General features: G+C 45.8%; 1 protein-coding gene across 1 annotated transcript in view; it reads right to left on the bottom strand.

Annotated features, from left to right (window-relative positions):
• Positions 1-1,730: 1,730 nt before the first annotated feature.
• Positions 1,731-19,841, bottom strand: part of PRDM16 (PR domain containing 16) — a 35,749-nt gene continuing 17,638 nt past the window's right edge. The window contains exons 6-13 of the mRNA XM_010020008.1: positions 18,089-18,176; positions 14,163-14,332; positions 12,224-12,301; positions 6,468-6,637; positions 5,702-5,876; positions 4,690-4,920; positions 3,566-3,740; positions 1,731-1,865 (exon numbers count right to left, since the gene is read on the bottom strand). Of these exons, the coding sequence (XP_010018310.1) occupies positions 1,731-1,865; positions 3,566-3,740; positions 4,690-4,920; positions 5,702-5,876; positions 6,468-6,637; positions 12,224-12,301; positions 14,163-14,332; positions 18,089-18,176 (1,222 nt within the window). The remainder of the gene's footprint in view (positions 1,866-3,565; positions 3,741-4,689; positions 4,921-5,701; positions 5,877-6,467; positions 6,638-12,223; positions 12,302-14,162; positions 14,333-18,088; positions 18,177-19,841) is intronic.

Below are 19,841 nucleotides of genomic sequence, written 5' to 3'. Positions count from 1 at the left end.
TGCAAATAGGTGAAGCGGTTCGGGCCGTGCTCTCTGTTGGTCTCGGCCTCGGGCACCTTCACAGGACGTTGTGGAAAACCAAAAAGGGTAAATTATTCTTGGGAAACATGCTGATGCTGCCAATTTTGTTCCTTCTGTACCAAAGCCACCCCAGATGCTTTCCTTGCTGTCTGAGGCTCCTGGGGATCTAAAAGCAGCCTCATGTCTCCTCTTGGGTGCAAAGAGTGAATCACGAAGGTCTCGTCCTAACACAATCTTGGCTTTGTTTATTTAGGTAGCTGTTTCCTTTGTTTTGGCATGCTGGAATGAAGCTTCCCTGTTGTGTTTCTCCACACTGAACTGGCACAGCAGCCTCCATCCGCTCTCTTCCATACCGCGCAGGCAAAGAGGCTGCACATGTCAGGCATTTGCAGGCAGACACGCTGACGGCTGCGTGCTGTTTCTCTGAAGTCGGCCATTATCCCAGTTCTGCAAGCAGTTATTACCTGACAAAATACTTCCAGGAAGCACATCCAGTACTAAAAGATGCTGAACTTCATGGGAAAAGTTCCTCTTGACTTCCCATGCTTTGGACACAACATTCCCTGCAGGCTCCCAGCAGGTTGCTGATGCAGAACTGCAATGGGCGAGATGCAGAGACCTGTGGTGTCACCCAGCAGCAGCAGTCTGGTCCTCATCATTTCTACATCTTAGATGCTTTAATGCGAAATTTCTCCAGACACACATTTGAGATCTGCTCTGTGTAGCCAATGTCATCCTTTGCAAGGTTTAAGTGCTTTCTTGACTACTCTGTGAGTCAGCTTGGCCTGCAAAATCCCTGCTCCAACAGCAGATTGTAACTGCAATGCAGAGTAGCAGAGACACCACCACAGTGTTTCTGAAGGCTGCTCTGTATCACTGAAGAGGGTGAGACCCATAAAATATCTGCCAGCAATTGCAGAGTCAGAGAGACAACTGGATTCTGAGCTATGTGCTTCGATAGAGGGCTGAACCCCTGAGTTGCTGAACAAGGAAATTTTCATCTTTCCACTGCAATGAGAGGCCAAATAGCAGTGTGTGATGCGTGAGAACCATCCAGCACACCAGAACTGCTGCCACCATCGACACTGACAGGGTGCCGCTCTACAAAACCCTGGTTGCCAAGTCAGAAGACGTGCCCAAACTGCCCTTGGTCAGGCGAGGTTCACCCACCACACACGCCAAATTCTTCTGGGGGGCAACGAAATGGGTCGAGTTTTCCCTTCCCTGGTATAACTCCAGTGACTGTGTAGAATTGCACCAGGGAGAGGTCACACCTGGCTCTTCCCTTAGTACTTCACTATTCAGCTGAGTTGAGAGGAAATGCTACCAAATGGTTTCAAGCTTCCATTTAAACGCAGGCTCTACTGGCTCAGTGATACCGTTGTGTAAGGTTAGAGGGGCCAATGTTTGATTGCACTGTTGCAATTCATGTCTTGCTCGTGCTATTCCTATAGACTGTGAAATCCTGGGGCTGCATCAGGGATATCCAGTTCTGGAGAGGTTCATTCTGATAAATTAGAAAAGAAAACTCTGGATAGATAAAAACGCAGGACCTGTAGGTCGGACGCGACAAGTTTCCTTCTCAGCCAAAAGTCCAGACGACTCCCTGAGGCCCCCTCATCCATCTTCTGCTTGCTGGGATTTTTGCTGGGATAATTGCAGCGCCACCGCCTCCTCGCCGGGACTCTGGCCAGTGCCTTGTTGACCTCTCAGAGGTGGTTGATGGGGTTAAAGGTCCCCGACTCTGAAGCTGCTCCTGCCATGTCCAACCAAGCACCCAGCGAGTTCTGGGAGGACGCGTGGAGGGGAGCGTTCTCAGACAGGGACAGCATCATTGCATAAGCCTGGAGGAGAAGAGAGCAATGCAGAGGACACGTGTGAATACACACACAGGACAGGCCTAGACAAAGCGTGTGCAGCACAGCACCATCTAACCACGCAGGCAACGCAGGCCAGCCAGCACCCCTTGGCCTGGGCTAAGAACCTCACAGCAGGCCTGAATTTACATCCACACACCAGGATGAGACCCATCATTCCAACTACTCAAACCTGCCATGGAGTTCGTAGCAGTGCAGGGTTAGCCAGGAGACGCCACCATCCAAATCCAGGACAGGACCAAATCCATCCTGTGCCAGCTCTGCACTTGGTCACAAACCCACACCCTGGGTCTAGGCTCTGCTCAGAGGAGAGTGGCTACATGCACAGTGCCAGTCACTCATGTTATGTTCTCATACAAACTACAGCTACAGACAAGCCAGTGGCCCAGAACAGTGCAGCAATAGCCACACTGGCCATAGCCCAGCAGGCAGCAGGCTACTTACTGCCTGGTGTAAGCCCACTGGCACTTGTAAAAACGGGCTCAGGTATCTAGGAATATAGGCACACTTTGCAATGGAACTGGGGCTCTGTTGGCCAAAGCAGCACTCACCACACACAATCCTTTGCAGGGCAAGAGATAAAGACCACGCGTTACCTACTGGCTTGGCACAGTAGGACCCCTCGTCACTAGGACCCTTAGTAATGCTACTCTAACAATACAAACCAGTTCTCCAAATTCAGCCTCTCCTCTTAACAGCAAGAGTCATGATCTACTTGTCAAGTTAACACATTGATGTACTGTAGGTGTGTGCTGGAAGATGCATGGCTTTGTAGTATTACGGACATGCACACTTCTAAAATTGCTTAAAAGCCAGCCAGAGGGGCCGTGCTGCTCACACAAATCCTGTTCTACCATTTCATCTCCAGCACTAGGATGGTTGGACTTGTTCAGGTTACTTGTGAGATTTAAGTGTAACCAGTCCTGCATCTCACACACTATAAAGTGGATTCAAAAAGAATCCCTCCCCATCCAAGCACAGGCTGGATCTAACAATGTAGTACCAACTGGAAAAGAGCAAGCTGTTCCCACATGGTTAGTACATTTGGCATATTAGTAGCAGGACACACGTAAGAGTCAGGCAAGTGGCTTGTGTTAAAACTGGGTTCACTCAGAACAAAGCTGTATCCTATCTCCAAACAGACCTTCCCCAGCTTCAGTACTAGCACCTGCTGTGAAGGAAGACATGAATTTTGCAAGTTCTGGGGGATGATAAATCAGAAATCACCTTCTATTTGGCAACTGCGTTAACCTGCTGCTTTGCTGGACATTTAAAATAGATTTCATGACAAATTCTGTTGCTTGAAGGTCAGAAAGGGAGTCAACTGAAGACCCATCCCAAAGTATAAATAAATAGTAGTCATAAAAACATTTATACAGACAGATAAAAACAGACAGACACCTCTACCTTTCTCTACAAGCATGTTCTCACAGCACAGGCTACATGGTAAATTGATCTGGTCACCTAGAACGGATGCCCACTCCATTTCTCCTCTGTTTCAGTACAGTTGCAACAAGACACAGTTCACATAGGATTCACATGTTACAGTTAGAATTCCTGCTCACTGGAAGGGGAGAATAAACCTCAGCTGTTGGAGGCCAGCTGCCTGCTAATCCTATTGCACGTGCTGGCGGCAAGCTAGGTAAAACGTTCTGCAATATACCTACCTGGTTTTTAGCCTGCCTGTACAGAGTCTGTTTTATTGTCTCAGAGTCTAAGGTGGAATTAAACACATCTTTAACTTCAAATGCTTCCTCGGCTGCTTTGCGAAGATCCAGCCCCTTCCCAAAATTCGGCATCTGCTCCAAATCTAACAGGCCGGCTTCGTCCTCCTCAATACACCTGTACCAATGACCAGGGGAAGGGGTTGACCTGTTGTTAGCTCATCTCACCGTTCACATCTAGCCAAAGTGAGTGTTGCTAACCCAGTGCCTGCATGCACATACCACGGGGGACTCACAAGCCACATGCGTGCACGGACAAACGGACAAACACCAACATGACACACAATGCAAGGAGCAAAGACAAAGTGGAGAGCATGGCCGTGCGCACACAAGCATCAGTGCATCGCTATCTGTGAGTCAGCGTGGCTACAGTTCCCTTTGGATGCCTGTGGGGAGGTTGCTGTGCACTCCTGGGAATGTTTGACACTGGATCATTGTCTGAAGCCGCTGCTGCGCTTTCTTTGGGTTGCAATGAGAACAGGGATGCACTGAAATCAAGTAAGATAGTACTCTGCATCATTTGTTACAAATACCATCCCGGAAACTGAGGCAAAAAGCAAGCTAAGCCTATGCTATGTGCCATGAACTGTAATTTTAGAGGTGTCTAGACATGGCTGGACCTTGGGGGAAAAAAGCTTCACTTTTCCCCAGAGCTCCGAGTACCTGACTTGAAATCAACACCTTTTGGCTACAGCTAAAACAGGCAGAGCAGAACAAAGCAGACTGCAGACATATGCCTCTTCCTTCGCTCTGACCAGTGATTTAAAGACATTATCCTCTGCACTGTGGTACCCTGAAAATGCTGGTTTCTGTGTTGGACTAACTGTTCTCCTGATATGAACTTCTCAAGTCTTGCTTCTACACCTCATCACAGATTCTCCTTGCAGTCCACTTGTTTCGTGTCCCCCACCACGGTGAAAATGGAATCTCTCAGGTGAATGCTTACATCAAACTGGAGGTATGACACATGGCTTGAACAATAAAACAGCAGCACTCACAATCTACCACGACACAGGGTCAGGAGTCTGAGCCCCGTTCGACTTCTCGAAGGGAATGGCCCACCTCACCTTCGGGTGTGGTCAAAGCTCATGGTGAGAGATGTGGGCTCTTCATCCTCTTCATCCTCAAATGCTCCTCGGGGCTCTGCGGTGGGTGATACCGTTTCATCCTGGGACTTCCCTGTCAGGCTGTCATCATCTTCCTCTTCCAGTTCTTCATCTTCATCGTCCACATCTTCTGTTTTCTCATTTGTTAATCCATGACACTGGGAATTGCCATCAATATCCTGGATTTCTGGCCTGAAATATTTGGTCAAGGGGGAAGAAGACGGAAGAAAACAAAGAAGAAAAGATGCCAAATGTGTAAGTCGTGCAATTTCACTGTAGTATGTACGAATACAGAGACACATTTGTGTACATATACTTATGATTTAAACTGCAAGGAAAAGGAAAACCAACGTATTTCAGTCACTTAAAAATCCCTCCCTTAAGGACTAATAACCATGTCAAGCACATACCAACCTCAATGCCTTTCAAACTAGAATCTTGTCTGGTCTGGATTTAAATGATGATTTTTGTATTTCCTAAAATAAAGCATCTGTGAGACAAGCAGCTTCCCTTCTCATGCTACTGCGTTCTAACAATCTCCCTTCGAGCAACCAGGAGGAAGCCTCCTCACAGTGTAATCTAACAGCCAGCCTGAATTCTCTGTCTCATTACTTTTGCTGTTCATGCCCTACGGACGTGGCAGACTCCAAAACCAGAGCAGTTTTACATGATGTTATAAGAGCAAGAGTGGGATAACCAGTGCTGTGGACCTGGCACCCAGCAGGATGCCCCCAAGAAACATAAAGTAAGATTAACATCTCCACCAGAAATTTTATGTCAGTGTGTTCCATTCTTCTTACAGTTCTTTACGTGGACCACATTGTGATGGGGAATCCTCACCCTTTTTGGACTTAAACCATTTTGGACTTAAACCTTAGTAATGGCATTCAATAGGTATTTGTGAAACACCACTCAGACAAAACAAGGCTTGTGATATGGGTAGATTTCTGAAAAGACTGATTTGCTTCTCTACCTTTTATCCGCTAAAGTTGACGCTTGGTTCATCTCACTATTTGCAATAAAATTTCTGATTTCAGAGAAATACGAATCCTCTTTTTCATCTAAAAGTGCATGGTTGTCTGATTCCGAGTTTGGGGAAGAGGCACTGGTCCCAAGGTGGTTTGTAATGACTCCGGAGTGCTGGCTCACTGAGGAGAGAAACAAGAAAAGAGAATAGGAGAAACAATAGGATATTGTCAAAGGTATTATTAAGAGGAAAAATAAAGCAGGAACGCTAGCAACAATCCTCTCACTATGTATCAAAAGATTTAATCCTTCAGAGAAATCTCACGGACCAAAGCTCATGTTTTCCAGACTGGAACTACAGTGAGAAACAAGTGATATTTAGCAGCTACGGATGGTATAGATGATTTAAAACCACTAGCATCGCATAGCTGTTTGCTTGTAACTATTCCATAATTATTTTATTTTCCTAGGCTGGGAAATCACTTAGTTGGCTTCAGCACAGGAATTTCCTCCTGCAGTTTTTATCTTAACGCAAAGCCTATTTACCTTCTTGAACTTCACACATACCCACAGACGCACTTCAGGTTGAAAACCCTTGGTAAAGCTTGACACGTCCACATCTGCGTTGCACCAGGAGACCTCACCGTGTCCCCAGGAGGACAGCATCATGACTGTCCTTTCCAGAAAGGCTTCCCAAGGACCAGACAGACCAGAGCATGGGGTGTTCTCCCTCCAGCACCCCACCAGCACCACCCGGCCATGCCCCTTCCTACCTGGAACGTTCTCGTGCTCGTGTTTCTTAAGATGCCGGTCCAGGTTGGTCTGCTGCCCAAAGCATCGGTTACACAGGTGACATTTGAATGGCTTCTCCTTGTTATGGATGTTCCGAACGTGCCGCTGGAGGTTGGAGGAAATGCTGAATGACCTGTCACAGTATTTACACCTGAAAAATAGAAGCAAATGCCAAAGAATGCAACGTGAGAGGGAAAAAAGGGAGAAAGAGAAAAATCTGACTATCAGAAAACCAGAAAATGTTGGTCTATAAATCTTTACTCAGCAGAGGACCTGGGAAGCACTAGGCATTAATCATTCCAGACAAATCTGATATTATTGTTACTCAAGGAGCACAAAGGAAGGATTAGGATTAATTAAGAAGCGAGTCGTCCAAACAAATAAGAGTTTTAAACAAAATAATTACTTTTCCACACACGAATGTAAAAACAAGGAAGGTGAATTTATTTCTCCCACCTCTCTCCTTTTGTAGGGGAAGTAGGTGAAATATGGCTGTGGAGGGAGGAAAAAGAAGACAGAAAGAGAAGAAAGAAGGGAGGTTAAATGTATCCCATAGTTATTAGCTAGCATATCCCTCCATGACACAGTTATCTGGACATAAAGAACACTCCAGATTTATTTGTGACATTCCTTGTGGTACTCGAGATGCAGGCAGTACAGATGCCTTTAAAGGTAATTATGGTTATTATAGTACAATAGCTCCCAAGAAATACAGTGTCGTTTCCAAACAGGATAAGATTTACTCCTATGTAGTGAATATCTGGTTTATGATGAAAAAATGTGGAATGTAAGGAGCTGAGCCAGAATGTTCAGGGAAACTGCTGAGTGAAGAAATGTTCCCTCTTTGAAACAAACCTCTGCAGGACCCACCGTGGATGTGTTGGAATAAAAACAAGGCTTTGCTAAAGCGAGGGGCTTTGGGAGCTCAGCCCTCTCCTCCTCCTGCTCCTCCATCGCAGCCGATGGACTGAAGAGGGCAGCTTTGAGCCGCAGTGAAAGGCTTCAGCCGTAAAGCTACAGAAAACCTAATTCCTCTTTGAATCTGCCCGAGTCCCTCATTAGATCTCCCTTTAAATATGTCATTTGTACCTCAACAAAGCTGCTTTCCTCATGGCTCTACTTCCAAACCCTATGAGAAGTAGAATCCTTTTTCTGCTACAAACCTCTGTAAATCCTGGACACTTTGAGGACAAAATAAAACCAGCTCTTAAGCCCTTGTAATTCCAGAATAAACCCACTTGCTTTAGCACAACTGCTCTGTGCTGCTCTAACCAAGGGCCAAATCCATCCCACTGAGCTGAGCTACTATTTGATAAGGCATGAAGATGACGGGGCATTTGTGCTCATTTTGGGAATGCCATCAGTTCACTGTGTGAAGTGGGCACACAGATCTCACCCTGGGCCAGTGTCATGCAAGTACAAACCTGGATTTGCCCCAACACCGAGGACATAAGTTCTGCTTCCTACAAACACAACGGGTTCAACTGCGGGAAGGAGGTGTGAATGTAAAAAAACCTTTGCTGTGAAACACAGATTTCCAGATGTGCCACAGCTGTGATTTTTATTTGGTCTCTAATAATAAATTGATATTTTTTGTTTTAAATTGCAGAGATACATTTATGAAACACTCTCTCTCATTGCCTGTTTATGGAGTCCGTGCCCACCTCTGAATTTCCTACTGGTCTTCCAAAAGGAATAGACATTTCAAGTAATGAACCTTTACTCTGATTAATCCTGCAAGAAAGCAAAAATCTCTTCTTTAAACCAGAGTTTTCTCAGACTTCAAAAGGTTTTTGGTTTCATTTTCAGAGGGAAAATTAATTGAACAAGTAAAGAAAACAAGAGGTTATTTGAACATCAGCAAGAACAAGCAGTTTATGTATGGAGAGCTAACCACGCATGGATTTCCAACTCCTATTCTCCTCCTGTCCACCAGCCACTGCTGACTCTGCTTTCAGGAGCTGCCAGGCTTCAGAGCTTCTACTCTTCAGCACTTCAGAAGACTGAAGTGTCCAAACCAGCCAATGCCCCAGTATCCCTGCTACTCCCAGGACTTCCATAGGGGGTTTTGCCCAGCGTGGCTCTACCAGCATGTCACCAGCAGCCCCCTCCTTGTCTCTGGGTTTTGCTCCCTACCTGTCCCCACCAGCTCGATGTCCATCAAAGCCAAACCCCCCTCACTCATGTTTGCTGGGCCGGGTCTTGCCTCCATTAGTCACAGGAGCAGCCCCAGTGACTTCAAAGGGAGCTCTTGCATGCGTACAGCAAGAGCGAGCTGGCCTCCTGCATGTCCATTTATTTAGATGTTCAGGAAGTCTTTGAAACCTTCCCTTTGACAGGTCCTTGCTCTGTGAGCTATGTGGATCCAGGGTAAGGTACGGAGAAAGGATAAAGAGCTTGTTAAAAAAATAGAAAACAGAGGGGCATTCGAAAGGAGCAATAGCTAATGTCTGAAAGCAAAGGGATGAGGGAGACGTACTGTGTTATTTGTGGTCCCAGAGGGGTTGGTACTTGGATCTCTGCTGGTTTTAATCTAAATAAATGATCCAGGCAGAGGGAACCAGCTTAAAATCAGGGAAGAGGTGAACAAAGAGCCAGGAGAAGAAAAAAACACAAAAGCAGCAGTATTTGCTTTGTAAACACGCTGACAAAACGCTAGTAAAGTTTCTTCCTTATCCGTTTAAAGTAACTCACCAATGGGCTAAAAAAAATACAAAGTGGGAATGAACGATGGCTGGGAATGAGCCAAAGCTGGAAGTGGAGCTCTAAGGAATGGCAGGCGACCCTCAGAGCTTGAGGGAGCTCAGGTACCTGGGGAAAACCAGGCAGCAAAGCCCAGCAAAACCTCAAAATGAGGAACAGAGCTAATTGCTGTATTGCTACAGCAGTTCGGTACCACTCCAGATGTGACAGCACAGCATTTGATACAGCGCTTTGTGGAGTTCCAAAAGCACAGCAGCACTTGCAAAATGTACATTTATTTGATGATGAATGTGAGCTGCAAAGACAGAATTGCAGTAACAAAGCATAACACGTGGACAGCTACTGAGCAACTCCTTCATCTCAAGCGCTTTTATACCAGGGATGAATTTAAGCTACGTATTAAAAAAGAAACTGAGAAAGAAGAGATACTCATTGAACTGTGAGAGCCATCTTAAATGACATGGTAGATGTCAGCTCTTGTTGCTTAATGCAGATAACAGGACACGGGGGCTGAAAAGGAAATTAAAGAAAAACAAATTCAAAACAGACGTCAGGAAGCACATCTTTATAGGAGGGATCGCAGCCGCGCAGGCTTCAGGACTGGGTGTAATTCAAGAATCAATTAGATGGCATCCTGGAGGGAATGGGCATTTGAAAGAAGTCTGCTGAATCAAATAGCTTTTAGCTGTTCCCAGCCTGGGTTTTATGTAGTTCATGTGATTCTGTGAGTCCAGAGAATGAAAACAAAACCAAAGAGGCAAACCCACAACTGCAGCACACCCTGATGTCCCTGTGCTCCGAGCATAACGTGTGTCACTAAAAACAGCCTCTTCTGATCGTGCTGGTGAGCTCAGATGACAACAAAGTCCTGGTTTTATGACCTGAGTTTTCAGGTAAGTCTGACATGATTCTACAAGCCCAGCTTATTTAGCATTTCTTTGCAAGAAACAGGTAAGTTTGACAGTCCTTTTTAGCACTGGGGGTTGAAATACACACTACTGATTGTTAGATGTTTTTAGGAAGTGCATTACCAGGTATTTCTCACTCTTCAAAAAACATACAGCACCTCCCACTTCCAAAAAGAATTCATTTGCCTCCTTACTGCTCATGTGCTATTAATTCCTGCTTTATACATTAAATAGACTCCTGAGAAGTTTCAGTGACTGGGTAAAAAACACATCACTTCTCAATGACAATCAGGAATCAAACCCAAAGCACCTTATCTACTGGCCTGTGTGTTTCCTGATGTACATTCAGACACTCGGTCAGTTTGTGTCAGCTTTGAGAACATTTTAATTTGTGTTTGGATGAATATTTGAAAACAAATATTCAAAACAAACACTGAAATAACCCCAAGTCAGAAGACAGACATCAGTGCATCACTGAGAAGTCAGCACCCTCCTTGTACCTGCATCAAGTTGTCACTTAAAAAACAAGCTTTCAAAACAATTCTTGCTGCCAAAGTTGGAAATCTCAGTTCTCTGAGAGGAAAAGAAAATCAATGATAATTAAGCTCTTCTGTAAACGCAACACTAACTCTCAGGAGTGCCATTAGAATGCAACATTGTCCAGAAGTCAAACCTCTCTTACAAAAAAACCCACACAGGCCATTTTCTGGGAGAAGACCAGATCAAATAAATCTTTATTTTCCTAACCTTTGTTAAGTTGCAAGTCTCCTTTTTTGGAAGAAAACTGAACCAACAATCTCTGAATAATCGGGAGCAAGCATTTTAGTCAGACAGGGGTGTGCAGTGAATACACAGTGTTCATTCAAGGCATATCAAGTAACGCAACTGAAAAAATCAGAACGGGGAATGGTTCCAAAATATATGTCTGCTTGGAGAGGGGCTTTTTATTTTTAATTTACCTAATGTCTACACTTAAGATTCTGTATGACTCTGTATGGAAAAAAACCTGGGCTCTCTATGCACCAGGGATTACAATGTGGGAGAGAGTAGCTTCTTAAGTTAAACTAAGCATGAAAATGTGATGTATTTGACCACACAGCTGTTTGCTGCTCACGAGTTTGTGTTTTTCTATTGCATTAGCTTTGTTGTGAACTTCTGTGTATGAAAATACTATGCTATCAGCCACCCAAAAATCTGAATTGTTACTAGTGTCTGACAACGTGTGAAGCACTCACACCATGGAAAACACAAGGCTTGATTTGCAGTGGGCTCTCAACCCATCACTCGCTCAGTTTTGCTCATATATGCAGCTATTCTAATAAGAAATCCACCAAAGAATATTTTTTGACAAAGTTTTTTGATAGTGACTGCAAAACATGAGGAGTCCCATTGAGACCAGCAGCCCTGGTGCGTGCCCAGGTGGGTGCCTGCCTGCACACAGGGTGCTGCCCAGGGAAGGACGTGCCTGGTTTCACATTGTGCCCTCCTCCACAGACAAATGCAAAGTGGACTATAAAACCCAGACTGCCCTGTCCACAAGTAGAAAAGAGCTCAGCCTTCTGCCCTCCACACCAGCCGAACAGGGGGACACACCACATGGATTTCCACCCCCCACCCCATCACTCTGTTTTTGTGATTTAAGGCAGGATGTTCCCTAACTTAGATTTTAAAGTGAATACACTACAAGGCTTTTCTTTTGGGCTTTTTTTTTTGATCCACTACTCCATGCACCTCTGAATATGCATTAGGAAAAGAAAAAAGAAACCTAGCTAGACCCAGCAGTTAGCTTACTGGCAAGCCCTTCAAAACAGCCTGATTTTCAGAGACATTCAGCACCTTCAGCTGTCCTTGAGATGAATGGTTAATGTGAGTGTTGAACAACACTGCAAATCAGACCACTCATTTGCCAGCATACATCTAAATATAAGTTAAGTGTCTATCTTCAAGCTGCCAAGCCTGATTATTTTTGGCTGGTACACATAATATACAATCCTATGAATCATTATATGTAATGCTACAGGACCGCGGAATTATGTTGGCACAGCTTTACAGGAAGGAGAAAAAACACCACGGTGGTGAATGAGGAGTGTGTTGGGAAAGGGGCTTTGTCTGGGGGGCAGCATCACCTGTAGGGCTGTTCTCCAGTGTGTGTCCGCAGATGCCTGGTCAGATTTGCTGAGCGTGGGAAGATCTTCCCGCAGTACCTGGAGGGGGAAAAGCCAAAGCACCGTCAGTGCACAGCATCCTGCCACACCACATCGCTTCCAACACCCATCACCAGCCACCAACAGCCCCTCACCCCCAGTCAGAAAACCCCTTTATGCAGGAGTAACACCAGGAACCGATGTTCTGAGAGAGGAAGACCTGGAGCTCAAAACTAACCAAGTGATGCCCACTCCAGAGCAATGGGATTCACAGTGTGTGTGACCCATCTCCATCAGAGGGACAGAGCAACACTACACGTGGGAAGGGCAGGAAGAAGAAAAACCCTACTAGAACACCCAGCACATCCCCCCCAAAAGCTGGCTGACTTAGCAGCTTATCTTGGAGGCCTGGGCAAGCACTTAGGAGCACAGTAAGGATGCAGTGACCCATCCCCAGTACATTTGCCCAGCTTCCATTCAACTGGAGATCCTCCTGAGCCTGAGGCTGCGTAGTTGTGTTTGACACCCTTTTTTGCTGAGTTTCTTCCACCTATTTTTCTAAAAGCTTTCTGAATGCACATAAGCTTTGGACATCCACCACCTCCTGTGGCAGTGAGTTCCTCTGCTGAACTGTGTGTTGTGTGAAAGAATCTCCTGTTTGAAGCTGTCACTCAGTAACTGCATTTGATGTTACCTCATTCCTGCATTAAGATAAAGAGACATTAATCACTGCCTAGTCATACTGCACTTGAGTTTTTATAGATCTCCTCTAGTGCCCTGTTTAGTTGCTCATCATACAGAATGGACTTGATCATCCTTCTTGGAATTCACGGGATTTCCTTGTAGATAAATGCTGCAGCACTTTGTTACTGTTATCAGGAGATAATGCTGTGAGTCTGACAGCTTGCTTAGAATAAGGAAACACAGCAATAGGAAATGAAATCAGAGACGGAACCGTGTTCCCCAATAAATCTGATTTGCAGTAAAAGGAAGGGAGGTATAAATAAAAATATTCACTGGGAAGTAAAATACTAAGGATGAAGGGTTACATTCAGTGACTATGAAACCTGATGCTTACTCCTGTAGAAGGAACATAAGACTTCCTTAATTTCAGAGACATTCAGCACCTTCAGATGTCCTGAAGATGAACACTTACTGTGAGTGTCCCTCAACAACGAAAATCCAAATGTGGACTTGTGAGTGCATAAATGAATATAAGTTAGTACTCCCTCTAGGTAGAAACACCAAATTCCTAAATCTGAGCCCACAGCTGTTGTGGCAAATGAACCTAAGAGATACATCAAACAAAACACATATCCCCTCGCTGCACCCAAGACAAATGCAGTGGGAGCAACCACAAGAACCTCCAGTAGCTGCAGGTAAAACTGCATAAGCAGACAGAGGTTTTTATTCCCCAGTGATCTGCTCCCGTACGAGCTTTTAGAGCTGCAGTGGGTACCTAAGTACTTCTGTAGATACAATTGTGCTTGAAAAAGCTGTTTACTGTTTGCTATTTGTAAAATGCCAATGTTTTGCCTTGCTGAGACTGGACATTGCTGTGATTGCACTTGCACTGGAAACCGTGGCATCTGATACAAGAAACTTGGCTTGGAGAATTCTGTTTGCTTGAGAATCTCCAGATCTGCTCTCAAGGTTATTAAAAACTACAAAGAAAATAGAAGATACTGATTTTCTACCAGACAAAACAAGCTATTTCAGAGGGATTTAGTCATCAGAATGCTCTGTTCTAATTCTGCTGCTTGTTTTTTGTCCCACCCCTGCCAAGAGGGCAGGAGATGTCCATGTGGGGTTGCTCTGCTGCACGCTGGTGTCTGATGTCCCAGCTGGGTGATGTTCTCCCAGGGATGCTGTAAGGTGCTGGGGGCACAGCCTCTCTTCCTTGGGGTGCCCAGGCCCTTACCTGCAGGTGTAACGCTCCTTGCCCTTGCGCAGGATGGGATCCGATAACGTGGGAGGTGGAGATCGGAAGTTGAAGGGGTGATGTGGAAGGGGCTGCAGGGAGGTGCCAGTGTCCGCCTTCATGGCTGCAAAACTCTCCAGTTTCTCTGTCATTGTTTCTATGGCTGACATCTGCAAGGACAAGGCAAGGCCTCACGTCATAAAGATCCACAGAAAAACAATATAAATGCATAAAACACCCTTTAGCACTAGTATGTTGGTCAAAGCCTGTTGCTGCTATTTGCTGGGCTCAGAGGGAAGCAGCAGTGACGTGCGGGCAGGCAGGTCAGCAGGCAACGATGGGTTAGAGAGGACGTGGAAGTTTTGGGCAGGAGGCAGAAGAATCCTGGCCAAAGCAGAGTGGGAGGGGGCACAGGGGAATGCATGGCCAGGGAGCTGGGACAAAGGAGAGGCTGAGGCTGGAGGGGTGAAGAGGAGGAGTTCAGATCAGTCGCAGGATGGAGCAGGTCCACAGAGAGTTTGCCTAGCAAAGGGGCCAGCATCCTACTTATATGTAAGAAAGGTTCGGAAGCCAGCAAAGATGATGGAAGGGTGGGTGGGAGATGGCTAAGCTTCCTGAAGCAGAATTCCAGCCAAAATACTCTATGTGAGCTGAGGCTGGATGAGTTATGGTTTGGAGGACCACAGCCTACACATCGATGCTCAGCCGGGAGATGCAGGCACACAGGCCTAGAGACTTGTGCCACCCCTGGCAGTGTTCAAGGCCAGGTTGGACACAGGGGCTTGGAGCAACCTGCTCTAGTGGAAGGTGTCCCTGCCCGGGGCAGGGGGTTGGGACTGGATGAGCTTTAAGATCCTTTTCAACCCAAACCATCCTGTGATTCTATGACTCAGCAATAGCCATGTTCTCACATAAACACTGGATGAAATACCATTCCAGAAAGAGGGAGAAAGGGAAAAACCTGGAGATGGGGAAGAAAGGGAAAGCAAAAAAGGAAAGAAAAAAGTAGTGTGCAAAAAACGAAAAAGAAAAGGATATGCATAAACCTCCTGCCTAAAGAAACCCACTTGTACTTTCCTTAGAGCAAAACAGGAAATCCAAATCCAAGAGAGAAATGCAACTCTGAGAACTATGCCGACATCTCCAACGCTGAGTTTTATGCACTCTTGAGAGCACTTCCAAGATACCAAGCAGAAAACAGGGATCAAGCAAACAAGGCAGCAATAAAGCTGCCTCCTCCCTGCCCATGACATCAGCGGGACAGCCGGGAGCCCGAACGGAGTCAGCCCGAGCGCGGAGCGAGCGGAAGGCAGTAGGAAGCCATAGATCAAAACTAGATGCTCTATTGTACAGGAAGGGGTGACCTTTTGCACGTTTATGGGGTGGGGGGGGGGGCGGGGAAAGGAGCCAAGATATTGTTTAAAATGTACGACTATAAAAAAAAAGTTGTTTTAATCACCCAAGAATACATTGTGGAAGGCTGACAACCATTCATAAGCTGTAAAAAAGAGGAGTAGTAAAACCCATTTCCTGATAATAGATCCACGGCCCCTTAGTTGGAGGCTCCCAGCCCATGATAAATAGTAAGTAATACTTAGCGCCAGCCACTTGAAAAGGTTCCTTGATCATTTACAGCAAAAGCTCTGCCCCAGCTGCCAGTCATGTAACAAAACCATCACGTTAAAACGCTATCCGGATCTTTCAGAGCTGTGCCACTCAGCCCTTTGCCGGAGTACCTGGAGCTATCTTTTGTTGTGCCCTGTTCTTTAGGCACTTAGTCAGAGATGTTTGCTGGCTTGATAGCCGTAGGCTTGTTTTAAAATTCTAAGCCCTGGCCGTAGCCTCTCCAGTGGCAAAGGCACTTTGCTATTTAGGGAACAACTGCCTGGTTATAATAAAAAAGAAGGGGAGAAGAAAAGAAACTTAACAGGTGAGAAAAGGTTTTCCATTCAGTTATCAGAAAGTTCCACCGTTTCTTTACATTGTCCAGGCTTTCATTTAAAATAGACAACGTGAGAAGAACTCCCATCAGAGCAGAGGAACCACTGTCAATGACTGGCTGCTAAGAAAGAAAAGTGTCCAGAAATTCATTTTGGGAGAGAAAGCATCTTCTGAATGCTGAATGCTCAGCCTTTATTACATCTTCTGGCATGATCACATCCCACCCAGGGCCCTCCATGAGAGCTGGGGAATTATTGACAGAAGAAAAGGCTGAGCCCAGACTCGTGTTCAGAGAAACACATGTAGACGGTGCCCCTAATTGACCCCGTACGTGAATACTGGTCTTAATGAAGACAGGAGCAGGATTCCCTGAAAATATGACTTCTAAAGGAAAAGATCCAGGATAACACTGGATGGGGATCTGGTAAACAGTCCCCCGACCCCCCATATACTCTTGAACAAACCATATTTGAAATACCCAACTGACTATGCAGCATGGGAACAGCAGCTCTCTAGATCAGTGATCTTTACACAGCCACCCGCTCTATGAAAGCCAAGTTATCAGGAAGCTTTGGGCTCAAGTGATTGTAAATTTTAGGCTATTCTGCGTGATAAGCTATTAGAGATAACCAGACCTTCCACATCTTTTCATTGCCATGGGAAGAGGACGTGGTCAGAATCTCAGGAACAATGTTAATCACCTACCACCCAATGCTTGCTCATACTCAGGGCCCGTACGTTTCTCATCGTCTTGTTGGGTTGCTTTGCCACACTAGCTCCTCCCTGCTATCAGATTCTTTACAGGCAGATATCCCCACTATTCTAACTCACACAAACACAGGATGTTCCTGGCCAGCCTGTCACCATTATCCAGCCTCTACGAAGGAAAAATCGGGGGAAGTTATTAACCAAACTCTGAGGCTGATGCGAAACAATGAGGGAACTAAGTTTAGCTGTGAAAGCAACCAGAATGCAGCTTTCACAAACCTGCGAGTTATTTATCTAAGGTGGGAAACAGTATCAGAGGAGAACAATGCATGTGAATATAAAGGAGAGCACAATTACGACCCCAGAGCCCAGCTCCGTGCGTGTGTTCATGGCAGGAGAGATGGAGGATCACTGGTGACCATCACACTGGGGACGATGTAGGGCAGCATGTGGCAGAGCTCACTCCATTACCATTATGGAGCAGGGAATCCTAAGGGCAAAGAGCAACATCACTTCTTGGAGAGTTTAGCTATGGCTCATAACATAGGGGGGTTGTAAAGTGAGGTAATTCTCGTGAACAGCCTTGGTTGTGCTATTCAAACGCTATGGGTAAAGGCCCGGTGGGGTGACGGGCTGGCATTCCCAGCCCACTGTCCAATGGGAAAGCTGGCCAGCAGCATTTCCCATCACTTTACAGTGACTCAGACCCGAAGGAGATGCAGAGGGACCAAATATCCATGAGCTGTCAGAGACCAGAGACTAGAGCAGCTGTGCAGGAAGGACAGAACATGAGTTCTCCATAGAGCGACCCATCTATCACCTTTAGGAGCAGGCAGAACCAAGCCCCAATTCTATGTTGCCCTGCACTTTCACACCTTCTAGATGGTGTAAGGGAACTCCAGGCAGGTGTAAAATGCTCCTGCCTGGTGCTGGGCAGTCCTCCTCCACTTTGCACTACTGCAAATGACTCCACCAGGTGTTCCCAATAGGAAAATGATGTAGGCATTGTGGCATGTGAAAGGGAAGTTTGGCAGACCATACGAGCTGTCTAGACCTCATCCCTGTTCTTCTGTTAATGCAAAAGAAACAGCAAGGCACAGCTACCATCCTCCTCAAAGCAGGTAGGAAATTAAAAGTATCTGAAAGTAAAATAAGAGGAGCTTCCAGTTCGGCCTCTGGATGAGGAAAAGCCTGATCCAAGCGACCTGTTTGCACCAGCTCCATCTCCAACTCCTTGGCATTCAACCAGCACCACATTGTAACATTTCTGCTTTTACCTGGGGGTGAAAAAGCAGCGGGGAGGGTCGCAGGTACTTCTCCTTTAGGGCACCCACAGGGTCTGTCACCTTCCGCTTCTCCACCCTGCTGGACAACAACACAGAGGGTTACATACCTCACAGGGCTACAGGCAGCAAAGAAATAGCCAAACCATTTGCAGAGATGTTTAAACTACACACACGAGGCTGATCTCTTACTGACACAAACATCTTTCTTCCCCTCCTACTGGATAGTACAAATTATGACCCACAGGTTACCTCACAAAAAGCACTGGAAACTGTATGAAAGTGGATCCTCTCCTTTGGGCAGTGTTTTCTTAGCTGTCAGAGTGACAACTAAGAAAATAGTCTGCTGTTTCTATGTGAGAACTAAAGCCTCTGCTACAGTGGTTTATAAGCCTTATGGAATGTCATGTAAAAACCCTACATTTACGGCAAAAGCAATGCTTAAGTGGGAGAAGCTCTAGAGTCCACAGCAGGGAGCTCCTGCATGGAAAAGAACAGTCTTTGAGGGTTGGTCTTTATCTTAAGAGTCAGCACTGGGCCAAGCTTCACAGCCCCAAGTGTGCTGAAATCATCAGGTGTTTCATATTCATTTCCTCCCTTGCAGCTGAGATGTAATTTGCAGTGAGTTTCTCTGAGCAGACATGGACAACCACTTAGGAAGGCAGGACCAGTGGGAGATTTCTGAAGCCACTTGAGGACCCGAGTTCTTCTGATGGCTCCATGTGCAAACATTCCATGCTTAAGCACCTTACTATGGAGAACTGCTCCTAAAGTCAGGCTCCTAATTTTGGAAATACTGGCTTTGCTTTCACAAAATATTCTGCTGTGGGGAACCTGGGGTGTGGAATCACCAGAAAGAGAAACTGGAATGTCCTCCATGGGAACAAAGCACTAGGAAAGTAACTCCACCAAATGCAGCTGCATCTTTAAATCACTGGAGCAGAGTCCATCTCAGCTCAACCAGCAGAAATCCAATAGGAAGAGTAATTTTAACTACATTAGTCCGGCATAAATGAGAGCAAATTATTTTGCTGCATTTCAGCTGATTGGTGTGTGGATCAAATTACCAAAGAGTTTAAAAGAAGAGTCCTGCAGAGTGCTATTTAGTGAACTGCATTTAATCTGCATTTAATTTTCCTTGGGTAGAAGGCAAGAGAAGAGCTGCATCTGAAACGCAGTCACAACTACTGTGCTTTGGGAGGTACATGCTTGTACCAGAGTGAGTTCAACCATCTGTAAAGCAAAGTTTCTCCCTGACCCAAGGTGAAAGAGCAAATGTCCCGAGTAGAGCTTTACCCTCATGATGGGCTGGAACCAGCTCGATTCCCAGGGGATGCCCCAGCCCTGGGGGGACCATAAACCTCCAACCTTAGTGAATAACAGCGTTTCGGGCAGCTTTCCCATCTCCTGGTGTCGGGTAAGGAGCACACAACCCACGCAGAGCCTTCCCCATCAGAGCAGAATTCCACAGCCACCGAAGGATTAAGCCGATCTTTTCAGCCCAGTGCCTGAGAACGTCACCTTAACGAGGCCGAGCTAAAAACTGCACAGATTTCAGGCTGTCTGGCTGCATTAAATTATATCACCAGGAGAAAATGTCAAGGATTTAAGTGGCCTTTGGGAGAAAAATGAAGGAGCCAAATGATGTGAGAGAGTCTGATAAAGAGAAGTTTAGAAACAAAATATTTCCATATTTTTCAAGCTGGGACTTGGAAGCTCTGCTGTTTAGCTCATGACATCAGGAGTC

This window comes from Nestor notabilis, unplaced genomic scaffold, assembly GCF_000696875.1.
Source record: "Nestor notabilis isolate BGI_N333 unplaced genomic scaffold, ASM69687v1 scaffold13808, whole genome shotgun sequence".
NCBI lineage: Eukaryota > Metazoa > Chordata > Aves > Psittaciformes > Psittacidae > Nestor > Nestor notabilis.
Note: the sequence above shows the minus strand (reverse complement) of the source record. Positions and strands in the feature narration are given on the sequence as shown.